Source organism: Canis lupus, chromosome X (genome assembly GCF_011100685.1).
Source record: "Canis lupus familiaris isolate Mischka breed German Shepherd chromosome X, alternate assembly UU_Cfam_GSD_1.0, whole genome shotgun sequence".
NCBI lineage: Eukaryota > Metazoa > Chordata > Mammalia > Carnivora > Canidae > Canis > Canis lupus.
In genome coordinates this window covers 40,841,656-40,855,334 of record NC_049260.1, presented here as the reverse complement: position 1 = coordinate 40,855,334, position 13,679 = coordinate 40,841,656, and the positions used below count along the sequence as shown (strand labels likewise).

Below are 13,679 nucleotides of genomic sequence, written 5' to 3'. Positions count from 1 at the left end.
AGGTATTCAGATAGCAACCTCAAAAGAAAGAAAAAAAGTGAGGAAAGAAGAAAAGTAAAACCACTGAGCTTTGTACTAACAATGTACAAAGGTGATTCAAACAAAGATGAAATCAAACTTATGCTTCACTGCATCTAATATGGAGACTTAAAAACCACCCACAGTTCCATAGGACCACTTGGACCTAAACGCTGCTGAGACTGAACACTGGTCAAAGAGCAGACCAATGTATGTAGGAATAAAGTGAGTTTCCTTCCAGCCCAGTATTTCCCAGCATCGCTGGTCTGGTACTGTAGTGCATGCATTTACTTTAAAACTATTATTATGTTTACTTCCAAGAATCTTTTGTAAACTGCTTTGGGGATGTTTTGCCCTAAGACTGCCATTCTTCTGGCAGGAAAATTTTAAGTCTTGCATTAAGGCATGCTGGTCACATCAACATGTCAGGTGAAGTGGTGCTGCCTCATGCTAAAGTTAGAGCTTCTCTTCATCTGGCAGAGATGGCAGAAGTGTTGCTGTCCCTGGCCCTGCCCACTGATCAGAGTGCTTTTCAGGGGTTAGCCAGGAACCAGCTTCAGAATCCTCTTTAACCAGAAGTCCAATCACCCATGACCACTCTCACAATCAGAATTGGAAAACAATCTTATGAAACCTACATGCCATCCCTGATCCATGCTTCACTATGAATAAGGAAATAAAAGGTCAGATTTAAATGTTATTGCTCCATTTCAGTATATTTATGCACTGCAAGAAATGCCTCATTAAGGTAATATCAAAGAGAAAAAATAAACGAAAAGGCCAGAAAAGAAAAGAAGCCACAAGATGAAAGCAAGTTATATGGTCCTGACAACTTAAAAAATAAATCACAAGTCAAGTTAAGGAACAACTTACTAGTGGGAAAACAACTCACCCATCTCTGCGAGATCTTCATTGAGTTCCTGGAGCCAGAAGATGTCCATGTCGTCTAGGTCATAGCGACACACAGATGCTGCCAATTCCATGATGTTGATGTAGCCAGGTTCTGTGGTTTCTGAGCTGGAGCAGTGGATGTATTTCCGGGGCCTCATAAACAGAACATCCTTTACCTTCTCGGCTACAACCCTAGAAAAGTGAAAGAAAGATACTGATAAGTCAACAAATGACAGATTCCAGGCACTGACTAGGTGGGACATAGTAGAGTTGAATGCTCTCTTTATCCATTGTGGGGGAGGTCCCTGCTCTGCCAACTGAGAGGTATGGCAGATCTCTTTCTAGAAAGTATATGGTTCTACAAATTCAGTTTTGTCATCTGCTGTGAACAGTCTGAGCTAATGTAATGTTTCATTTACCCTCATCACTCCACGGTCCCTATTGCCATTCATTCTAATAAAATATTGCAGTGTGTATTCTTGGTGCAAAAGTCACCACATTTGGTTAGAAAGGGAGACTGAGGAAGAGATGATACCTGCACATAGGCACAGCCAGATTCAATACTAAAGAATTATTTTAGCTAAACTCATGATTTTTTTGCCACGGAGGCAATACTGGATGGTAAAGAGTACAGGCTACAGTTCACACAAGCCTGTTTTTTCTGCCACTTACACAGTGATCTTGGGGAACTGCTTAATTTCTGTAAGGTTCAGTTTCCTAGCTAAAAAGTGAGGACAACAGTCATAATCTCAAACTTGTAGGGCCGTTACTATAATTACACAAAATAAAATATATAAGGTGCTCAGTATATAGTAAAAAACAGATGTTTAATAATATTATTGTTGTAATATTTCTTATTATTTTCACTATTTAGGTAGATGAGGTAAAGCCAAGATGCCATGGACTTATACAAACTCCAGGCATATTTCTTAGTCATAAATGATAGTGACCTTAAGTCCAAGCCAGGGTAACAGGACAGGATAAAAGATTCCTGTCCTTCCATCAACTTCTCCAACAGGCCTGAGCGCATCCATATTTCCCCTCACCCCTCCTGACACCGAGGAGCCTAAGGCAAGGAAACCAAGCAAGGGAAGAAATAGAAGTTTCTCATACCAAAATTTATTCTACAGTCAATGTTTTATTTTTATTTTATTTTTTAAAAGATTTTATTTATTCATGAGAGAGAGAGAGAGAGAGGCAGAGACATAGGCAGAGGGAGAAGCAGACTCCATGCAGGGAGCCCGACATGGGACTCGATCCTGGATATCCAGGATTAAGCCCTGGGCTGAAGGTGGCCCTAAACCACTGAGCTACCCAGGCTGCCTCTACAGTCAATGTTTTAGATACTGTACAAAGCACCAGAAAATATAAAGAAGAGGAAATCTGGATTCTTATTCCCTGGCAATTTTATTTTTTTTATTTTTAAAGATTTTATTTATTTATTCATGACAGAGAGAGAGAGAGAGAGAGAGAGAGAGAGAGAGAGGCGCAGAGACACAGGCAGAGGGAGAAGCAGGCTCTATGCAGGGAGCCTGACGCGGGACTCGATCCTGGGTCTCCAGGATGGACTCGATCCTGGGTCTCCAGGATCATGCCCCAGGCTGAAGGCAGCGCCAAACTGCTGGGCCACCGGGGCTGTCCCTCCCTGGCAATTTTAAAGAACAGAGTGGGCCATCTAAAAAAAGAAAGAGAGAGAGAAAGAAACAGATATATGTATCATGGATAATGAAAATTGTTTCTCTAGAAGGCTTCTGGAGCCAGTTTCTTTACTAGAGAGTCACTACATATGTAGAAGGATTCATAAACATGAATGTTTATGAATTTGAATTCATATGAATACATATAAGTATACAGAAGCATAGTCCATCTTGTAAATATACAGTAAATATTTCTTCCTAAGCATTCTTCCAAAAGGTTATGATTCTGCATAGCGTATGTTGAATAAAGTTAATAAAGTTAATAACTACAAGCACATTTTAATTTTTCTACCATTTGGAGTTTTTAAAGCCAAAGGCAACAAATATTTGAGAAAAAAAAACAGAACCCTAAAATATCAATTGAAGCTAAAAATTTGGGAACTGCTGACAGAGGCCTGCTTCCAACTGAAATGAACCCAACTTAAAATGACAGGACATGCATATGAATTCTCCAGAGACAATGAGATTAAATATGCTATGCTTATTTGGTGCATGGCCTAGGAGGTAATTATAGAATATTTAATTTTTTTTCAAGATTCATCTTGTTCTAAAAGGAGGAATATTTTGCCAACTATTCATATCAATTGTCTCAAATCCTCTGTGGAACAAGGTAGACTATAAATGTTCTTGAATTAAACCAATGCTTATTAAACTTCTGGAAGAAACTTCAGGATAGGCAAACACACACACACACACACACACACACACACACACACACACACTTATTTATTTAAGTAATCTCTACACCCAACGTGGGGTTTGAACTCATAACCCCAAGATCAAGATTCACATGCTCCTCTGACTGAGCCAGCCAAGTGCCCTGAAGGCAAATATATTTTAAGTAAGACATAAAAGCCATCAGCCATAATGGAAGAGATTTTAAAACTTCTATTTATCACCAATATTATATAATAAACTCTTACAAATCAATTAGAAAAAGACCGACAATCCAATTAAATAGTGGGCAAGAAACTTGGATACTTCACAGATAAGGCTATCCAGATGGTGAGAAAACTTTTTAAAGGTTTTCAATCTCATTAACACAGAAATGCAAATCAAAATAAAAATTACTATTACCTACCAGAATGGCTAAAGTTGGAAAGACTGACCAAAAACTGACATTAACTTAAGTGTTTATAAGGAAGTGGAGCAAACAGATCTCTCCCACACTGCTGGTGGGAGTGCTGAATTGGTATAACCACTTTGGCAAGCTACTTGGCAGTAGGTATCACAGCTGAATATCACATATCCTAGGACCTAGTAAACCCAATCTGGGGAATATACCTAACAAAACAGTATATGTATACTAAAAAATCGAAAATGTCTATATTAGCTGAAAAAGGGAAACAATCCAAATACCTATCAAGATCAGAATGGATAAATAAAATGTGGTATATTCACACAATGGAATATGACATAGAAATGAAACTTAATGAACAACATGGATAAATCTCACCACCATAATGATGAACAAAACAATCTAATCTCAGTACGAAGTTCAAGACTGATAAAACTATCACCTATGGAGAGGGAGGTCAATTTGGGTATAAACAGGAGGGCTTCTGCAGTGTTGGTAACATTCTATTTCTCCATCTAGGTGGCAGGTAAACAAGTGTATTCAATTCATGAAAATTCGCTGAGTTATACAGTTATGCTCTGGTTACTTTTCTGTGTGTGTATATTACACTTCAACGCAAAATTCATAATGATAATGAGGACAATTATGTCACTCATCTTTTCATGTGTATCTTGAAATAAAGGTTTGAATCTAAGGACTGAATCTATGACAGTAAAAATATTATAGACTTAACCAGTAATACTAAAGGCAAGGAAATGCATGAGTAAAAGGTGAAGTTAATTCAAATCTCACAAGGAGAGAGGAGGGTCTATGAGAATTAGTGAGAAATATTACTTTGGGATTTTAAAAAACGCAGCTTTAACATCTTCAAGGACGTATAACACTGCTATAGCTGGGGGAAATTCCAGGATTATCCTGGGGTCATTTTCTTCTCTGGCCAATATATCCTAGGTATACAGGCATTCTTTAAATGGTCACCAGACCAAGTGATCAAATCAGCAAAAGCTCACAAGCCCAGAAGTATGAGCAATTTTGCTAGCATGATGTTTAGTAAGTACAGTTTTTAATTTGGATGCGTTAATGAATGCTGTCATAACCTTCTGGGTGACTGACCTTCGGTAAAAGGACCCACAATCACATCTGCTTAGCTCCATGGGAAAAAAGGCCTATCCACCTGCTCCCAGGGTAGGCCAGCTACCTTCTGGCCCATGTGAACACTGCTGTGACACTGAGGAGGCAAGGCAAGGAAGCTGTAACCACTCTAACTTGACCTGTGGCCTCCTACTGTATCTTACGCACAGTGAGTCTTCAGTATGTCTTTGGTTGATCTAAATATCTGGCAGGGAGAGACTACGTTTCATTTCCTAATGAGTAGATTAGGATCATTTGTGAACGGCACAGAAAATGCACAAATATCATATCATTATGAATTTTTTAAAGGATTGAAATAAATATCTTAAAATCGATCTAAATAGGAAGCCCCTGTAATAATGTCTCTAGGAGTAGTTTCTCAAGTTTCCCCTTGTTAGTCTTGCCATCCGGGCTGACTGCCTTCTCTACAAAACTCCATGTCTCATCTATGAAACAAAGGACAATTATAATTTTGGTGACGGCTGGTATTTTCAAAATCTCACATGCTCTTCCACAATGTGACTATGCTACTCTCTTATCAAGTGGTGAAATATATTTCTCCTCTTGAATCAGGAAAGGCTTGTGACTGCTTCCACCAACTGAATATGGCAGAAGTGATGATATGAGAAGTGCGAGGCTGGGTCATAAAAGGGAATACAGGGATCCCTGGGTGGCGCAGCGGTTTGGCGCCTGCCTTTGGCCCAGGGCGCGATCCTGGAGACCCAGGATCGAATCCCACATTGGGCTCCCAGTGCATGGAGCCTGCTTCTCCCTCTGCCTGTGTCTCTGCCTCTCTCTCTCTCTCTCTCTGTGACTATCATAAATAAATAAATAAATTTAAAAAAAGGGAATACAGCTTTCACCTCCTTGGCTGGAACATGTGTATATGCCTGAGGTCTATAAGAAAGTCCGCCTAAAAAAAAAAAAAAAGTCTGCCTGTGCTGAGATTTTTATGCTGTCAGGAGATCAAAACACATGGTGAAGTCAAGTACAGTCTATGCCATCCCAGCCCAGGTGACAGACATGTTAGTGAATTAGCCTTTGGACGACTCTAGCCCCCAGCCACTGAGTTACCCCCAAATTTCAAGTCTTCCTGGATGAGGCCCTAGGTATCATACAGCAGAGACAAGCCACTCCCACTCTGCCCCATGTTAATTACTAACCCACAGAATCCATGAGTATGATAACATAGTTGCTTGAACTGCTAGGTATGGAGGCAGTAGTAAATGGGAAAACCATCAAAGGAATGCTTTGAATTTTAAGATATGTGTATGAAAGTGGTTCTTACTGATTCTCATAATTGAAAGCAAGGATGGGAGGCTGCTGCAGCATGGAACAGAACAGGAAAGGAGCTGTGAGGAGAATGGGGCAAGATGAGCAGGGGAGGTGAGGAAGACATGATGAAATGGCGCAATGCAGTGGGAAGTGGGCTTGGGCTCCCATTTATCATCAGGGCCATTCTTCCTTTGACTTACTATATGGAATCTGATTATCTTTTGAAAGTGGGCCCAAGAAGCTCTCCTTTAAGACTGAATATGGGGTATGAGGCAATGAAGAATCAAAGATGACTTAAAGAATTTTGGCCTGAAAGACTGAAAAGACAGTTACAGCAGGAAGAATGGATTTGCCATCAGTTAAACGTGGGAAACTACAGGTGGGACCAGTTTGGGCCGATCAATAGTTCAGTTTGGGGCATTTGAAGTCTGAGATGCCTACTGGACAGCCAAATGGAAGTGCTGAATTGGTAGTTATATATTTGAGTCTGGAGGTTAGTGAACAAATAGTCCAGTTAGTTCGATGTTTACATTCCAAGGATAACTAGGGGCCTGTCTGAATATCTAGTTACTCCCTCTTTCAGTATCATTAGTGATTGATGATATACTATTAAGTGAAAAAAGCAAGTTATAGAACATTCCCACTTATTTATATATACATAAATACATGTGCATGTGTATAAGCATATATACACTATGTGGTTAATGTTTCACATTCTGATTCCTTTTTGTTTTTACAATAAGTCAACAATTCACCTATGATGTTAAAAATATACACATACACACAGTAAATACATCAACTACTTTCCCATCATACAAATTATAATGCATACTTCCTTTCAACCAAACATGAAGCACTGTTTGGAACCTTACTGCAACAGAAACTAATTTAAATATACAAATGAAAACCTAAAACAAACAAAAATTGATCCACGCTTGTTTATTATTGACTAGTGTAAGAAAAACTACCCATAGTTTACCTAAAAACATGTAATGAAGTTAACACCATCTTTATTTGTTGAACTTGCTTTCAAAAAATTCCTTGTGGTAGTCAACAGACTTACCTAAACAGCTGTAGCTTACAGTGCAAGCTGGCTCTGTCATTGTCTATCCCTCCCCTCAATCACCACACACACACACACACACACACACACACACACACACAACTACACTATAGAGACAAGATAACTGCAGAAAGGACAATGCAGGAGAGGGGAAAATCTGGAGAAAATCCTAGCACTCCACCCCCTCCCGCCAATCTACCTCTATAACCCTCCACGCTGTCTGTCTTCCCTTGCAGACTGGATTTAGAATTTTGTGGGGAGAGAAGGGAGTGGAAATGGACCTAGTCGATAGAGGAGCCACTCATAAAAAGAGCCCAAGTCCCTGAAGGACCACATGGGGCAGAGGGGACTCACATCCCGACCTACACTAGATGGGTAAGAAACAGGAAGGACCTTCACTGTGTTAAGATGCTGAGACTTTGGGGGATGTTTGTTATAGTAAATGGCCTATCTTGACTAACGCAAAGAAGGATTTGTAAAGTTATTTCCCAATATTTTCACGTATGTTTTAACATAAATAACTACAGTAGTCCCCCTTTATCTGTGGTTTCCCTTTCTGTGGTTTCGGCTACCCACAGTCAACCATGGCCTGGAGGCAGATGCTCTTCTTATGTATCAATAGCAGCCAAGTCAATAGCAGCTGCATGTTATGTCACAGTGCCCAGGTCATTCACCTCACTTTGTTTCATCACATACGCATTTTATCATTTCATATCATCACGAGGAGTACAGTACAGTAAGATATTTTGAGAGAGAGAGAAAGAGCACATTCACATAACTTGTATTATAGTATACTGTTATAATTGTTACATTTTATTAGTAATTATTGTTCATCTTTTATTGTACCTAATTTATAAAGTAAACTTTATCATAGTGTGTATGTATAGGAAAAAACATAGTATACACAGGGGTTGGCACTATCCACAGTTTCAGGTATCCACCAGGGATCTTGGAACATATCCCCTGTGGAATGGGGGGTGGGAGAGTACTATACTGTAATGCATTAGATTTAGTCTTAAATTTCTCTAACAGATTTATATTTTAGAATATTTTCTCTAGAGAAGAGATTTCTACCAGTAGAAAAGAAAGTAACTAAGCAATTAGGTTTTAATTTTGCCAAAACTAACATGGAAGAGCCAATTCAAAATAATGTATTAGAACATTTTTGACATTCTGGTATTGTTTATATCCTATTGTGAACTGCTGTTTAAGAGTCTTTTTCTTAAATTATTTATTCATGAGAGACCACAGAGAGAGGCAGAGACACAGACAGGGAGAAGCAAGCTCCTCACAGGAAGCCTGATGCAGGACTCGATTCCTGGACCCAGGATCATGCCCTAAGCCAAAGGCAGATGTTCGACCACTGAGCCACCCACTCTTTGGTGTCCCAAAGAGTCTTTATTAAAAATCTTTAGCATAGAATTAAGGAATATCATCATGCTCTTGATGTTCAGTGATTTATGATTTTTAAAATTTGGAAGGTGGGAAGAATCTTTACAACTGAATAATAACATTTCTTCTTTATATGAAAGTAATACATGATCACTGAAGATATTAGCTTTAAATTTAAAAATGATTATTGTAAGGTCTGGTTATAAAACATTTACATTTGCTTAGATTTGGCAGTTATGTCAGAAGAAAGCACTTCAGGGGCAGCCCAGGTGGCTCAGTGGTTTAGCGCCACCTTCAGCCCAGGGAATGATCCTGTAGACCTGGGATCGAGTCCCACATCAGGCTCCCTGCACGGAGCCTGCTTCTCCCTCTGCCTGCGTCTCTGCATCTCTCTCTCTCTCTCTCTCTCTGTCTCTCATGAATAAATAAATAAAATCTTAAAAAAAGAAGAAAGCACTTCAAAAAAAAGGAACACAGTGTTCTGTCATACAGTGTGGGGGGAAAATGAACATATTTAGACAGAGTGAAGTGTAAGTAGAGAAATCAACATCTCAGTTCAAAGTAGGAAAAAATCCCTAAAAATTCACTTTGGTAGATTTGTGAAAGTGGGGATTTTAAAAAAATACAACTGGGATGTCTTGGTGATTCGAGAACTGTTTTCTTCCACAGCAGCCAGGCTTGTAAGGGACTCATGGAACCAAGGGTGGGGTTGGGGTTTAGTGTCCATCACTTTCAAAAAGGAAGCTGTCAACAAATAAGCAGGGACACATGGATATCCACATGTAAAAGGATAAAGTTGGACCCTAACACCTCACACCACATACAAAAATTAACTCAAATGGATCAAAGACCCAAGTGTAAGAGATAAAACTATAAAATTATTGGGAGAAAACAGGTGTAAAACTTCAAGATCTTGGATTAGGCAATGATTCCCTAGGTATGACACCAAAAGGATAAGCAACCAAAGAAAAAAAGTAAATCGAACTTCATCAAAATTAAAAACTTTTGTGCTTCAGAGGACACCACCAAGAAAGTGAAAAGACAGCTCACAGAAGGAGAGATAATATTTGTAAATCATATATCTTGTAAGTGACTTGTATCCAGAACGTGTAAGAAACTTTTAGAACTTGGATCCCTGGGTGGCTCAGCGGTTTGGCGCCTGCCTTCAGCCCAGGGCATGATCCCGGAGACCCAGGATCGAGTCCCATGTCGGGTTTCCTACATGGAGCCTGCTTCTCCCTCTGCCTGTGTCTCTGCCTCTCTCTCTATCTCTCTCTGTGTCTCTCATGAATAAATAAATAAAATCTTAAAAAAGAAACTTTTAGAACCCAATAATAAAAAAACAAATAACCCAATTTTTAAAATGGAGGAAATATCTGAATAATTTCTCCAAAGAAAATATATACAGGGGGTATGCATGGATGCATTACATAAAAATGGAACATTCCAAAACTGCTGGTCAGGGGACTTTGTTGCCTTGTTTACCAACAGGTCAGATTTGCAGCAGCTGAGGGTATCTATTCCAAAGTGAATGTGATGGAACATAAAGAAGTAAACTGAGATGATTCACTTTGGCTCTTTGAACAGTAGTGTTTCATAGGAAGAGAAAAAAGTCACATAAAGTCTTCTTCTCTTTGTAATAAAGTAGAAAAGTTCTCTTTCAAAAAGAATATACAAATGGCTACTAAGCTCATGAAAAAAAGATACTCAACATCATTAGCCATTAGGCAAATGCAAATTAAAACTACAGTGAGAGGGATCCCTGGGTGGCGCAGCGGTTTAGTGCCTGCCTTTGGCCCAGGGTGCGATCCTGGAGAGCCGGGATCGAATCCCACGTCGGGCTCCCAGTGCATGGAGCCTGCTTCTCCCTCTGCCTGTGTCTCTGCCTCTCTCTCTCTCTCTCTCTCTCTCTGTGTGACTATCATAAATAAATAAAAAAAAATTAAAAAAATAAAACTACAATGAGATATACTTCAGACCTGCTAGGATGACTATAATAAAAAGACAAACAATAACAAGTATTGGTGAAGACATGGAGAAAATGGAAGCCTCATACATTGCTGGTAGGAATGTAAAACAATGCAGATGTTCTGGAAAACAGTTTGACAGCTCCTCATATGACTCAGTAATTCTATTCCTAGGTATATACCCAAGAGAAATGAAAACATAAATCCAGTCAAAAAATTGTACAAGAATGTTCACAGCAGCATTATTCATAATAGCTAAAACATGGAAACAATCCAAATATCTATCAACTGATGAGCAAATTAAGAAAATACAGTATATCCATACAATGGAATATGATTTGGTCATAAAAAGTTAACAAAATACTGATACATACAACATGGATAAACTCTGAAAATATTATGCTGTGTAAAAGAAGTCAGGCTCAGGGGCCACACATTGTATGATTCCGTTTATGTGAAATATACAGAATAGGCAAGTCCACAGAGAAAGAAAGTAGATTTGTGGTTGTTATAGACTGAATTGTGTTCTCCCAATATTTTTATGTTGAAGTTCTAACTCCTAGTGTGATTATATTTGAAGATGGGGCCTATAAGGAGATAACAGCGGTTAAATGAAGTCATAGAGTGGGGGCCTAATCTGATAGGGTTGGTGTCCTTGTAAGAGGAGGAAGAAACACCAGATCTCCACCTCTTCCTCCCTCTCCCTCTGTCTCATTATCTCTCCCCCTACATGCACACAGAGGAAAGGCCATGTGAGAACACAGTGAGAAGGTAGCTAGCTGTCTACAAGCCAGGAAGAAAGGCTTCACTGGACACCAACCCTAATGGCAACTTGATCTTAGACTTCTAGCCTTCAGACTGTGAGAAAATACATTTCAGTTGTTTGAGCCACCCAGTTTGTGGTATTTTGTTATGACAGCCTTAGCAGACTAATACAGTGATTGCCAGGAGCCAGAGCAAGGGGAAAATGAGGAGTAACTGTTAACAGATGTGGGGTTTCTTTCTGGGGTAATGAAAATGTTCTGGCTTTACATAGTGGTGATAGCTGCATAAGTGTGAATACACTAAAAACCACCATGCAATTTAAAAGGGTGAATTATATGGCATGTGAATTCTATCTTGATAAAAAATTGTATCAATTATATCTCAATTTTAAAAATCTTAAAAGAAAATGCAACCTGCACATTTATAAAAGTCCATGCTGATCATGTGACAAACTTGGAACTTGACTAAGGAACTTAGTGAAATTCCCCTACCTCCCATTTTCCTAGTTTGACTTAAAAGACACTTTTAAGTCTGTTAGTTGTAATGTATGTTTACTTACAATACACTCATTCAATCACATGGCTGAGAAAGTGAAAAAATCTTTTTTAGAATAGGAAAGGCGAGTGGTTAAAATAGAAGACACTGTTATTACGGTTATTCCCTAATCTTGTTTTTATGCCCTTCCCTTCCTATCTTCATCTTTGTTTTTCTTATCTATAAAGAACCCCTGGCTTTTGGTTCTTCATTTATTTTCTTTCCTAACATCCACTCATTTTCCTCTTTGCTTCCTTTGCCCTAGTCTCCTTATATCAGTAAGTGTGTATTGAAAATCTCCTGCTTGACAGTCCCTCTGCTTTTAGGGCAGCTTATAGCCACATCTTGTTGTCTTTCTTTCTTTTCTCTCCTAATCACACAGTATTTGCCTTCATTGTGCCCACTATCACATTTTCTTACCTTACCCATTTTTACACTCCTCTACTTGTGATGATTGTGTGTGTGCATATGTGTGTGTGTCCAATGTTAATGCTATGGTATATAAAAATCCTGACAAGAAGGACATGAAAATGTCTGACTCTTGTGTCCATTCGTGATGCTGTTCTGATTTTTAGGAGTAGGAGACAGTGTTGATGATGATGGGGGTAGTGAGACTCAGGAAGTGTGTGGAGCAGGACTGGAACTTTCCTTAACAGCATTGGTCTCTCGTAGACAGCCTGAGCTCAGTTTCTAGAAGTGATCTGACAAGTATTTCTGGGGCATGACTAGGACCTAAGAACCCAATGCCAGAGGCATACAATTCAAAGATGTGATCTTTGCCCTTTAAGAATCTAACATGTACTAGAAAAAGACAGATGTACAGTGAGGTATTTCTCATAGTAAGCAGCAGGTCCCACCAGCCCCCTCATCTGGTGCTGTTCCTTCTATTCCTTCCTTCCTTCACTCAAACTTATACTGAGCATTTTATTTCATGCCAGCCTTTGTGCAAAGCACGGGAACACAAAGATCAGTCAGGAAAAATGGCTTCCAAACCAATCATTACTCTTGAGGAGCTGAACTTATTACTTCCTCTGGCAGAAAAGTCCTCTCCTACTTAAATTTTCTTCTCAAGTCTTTGTAAATGAAGGTTATGTGCTTACAGTCAACCTGATGTTCTAGTCATCTCCTTTCATTTGGATTTATGCATTTTACAAACTGAAAGTTTTGGCCCTTTATTTACAGATGCTATCACTATGATGTCCCTCTTATAACAAAGCAACTTCTCATGGGGTTATATATTACTAGGATTATTACGAGGTTATGTAATTAATGCTCTGTTTCTCTTCAAAGACTAGTAAATGCTATTGATTGTTGAGTCAGACTTGGAAATTTTACTCTCCAAAACCTATCACAATTTCGGATTGGACCTCAAATAGTTTGACCCTGTGAATGAGCACATATTAGATCCCTAAATCCATGAGCTTGACTACAGACCCATCCTAGCCTGGTATCACCTGCCACTGATCTATGTCAAGTGGTGAACATGGTATGTGACTTTATATTATGAATGTATAATTTAGCCTTGCAATCTCTCCCCAACCAGCACACAGATAACTGTAAGAGCATTTGGGCCCTGAGTCAAAGGTGCAAACATGCAAATACCTGAGGGAAGGCTGTGGAACAGTGTCTGGACTGACTGGTACTTGGACTCCTTTTTCCCATTCTTCCTTCCATGTGTCCGCAAAGACGTAATAGCTGTCAGGACTAATATGGTGAGAATCTGGAAGTTTCATGGCACTGATGAGGTCCTTCCGGAACACCTGAGAAGACATTGTACACATCTTGAGAAGACCATCACTATGCAACTAACACCATTTCATGTCCTCTTTTTATTTTTTAAATTTTAAAAAAAGATTTTATTTATACAG

At 39.1% G+C, this 13,679-nt stretch overlaps 1 protein-coding gene across 3 annotated transcripts in view; it reads right to left on the bottom strand.

Moving 5' to 3' along the window:
- The window catches only part of JADE3 (jade family PHD finger 3), a 137,084-nt gene that overhangs the window by 30,206 nt on the left and 93,199 nt on the right, over positions 1-13,679 (bottom strand). For all 3 annotated transcript variants that reach the window (XM_038587245.1, XM_038587244.1, XM_038587246.1), the window contains exons 4-5: positions 13,414-13,571; positions 911-1,101 (exon numbers count right to left, since the gene is read on the bottom strand). In XM_038587245.1, coding sequence (XP_038443173.1) covers positions 911-1,101; positions 13,414-13,571 — 349 coding nt within the window. The remainder of the gene's footprint in view (positions 1-910; positions 1,102-13,413; positions 13,572-13,679) is intronic.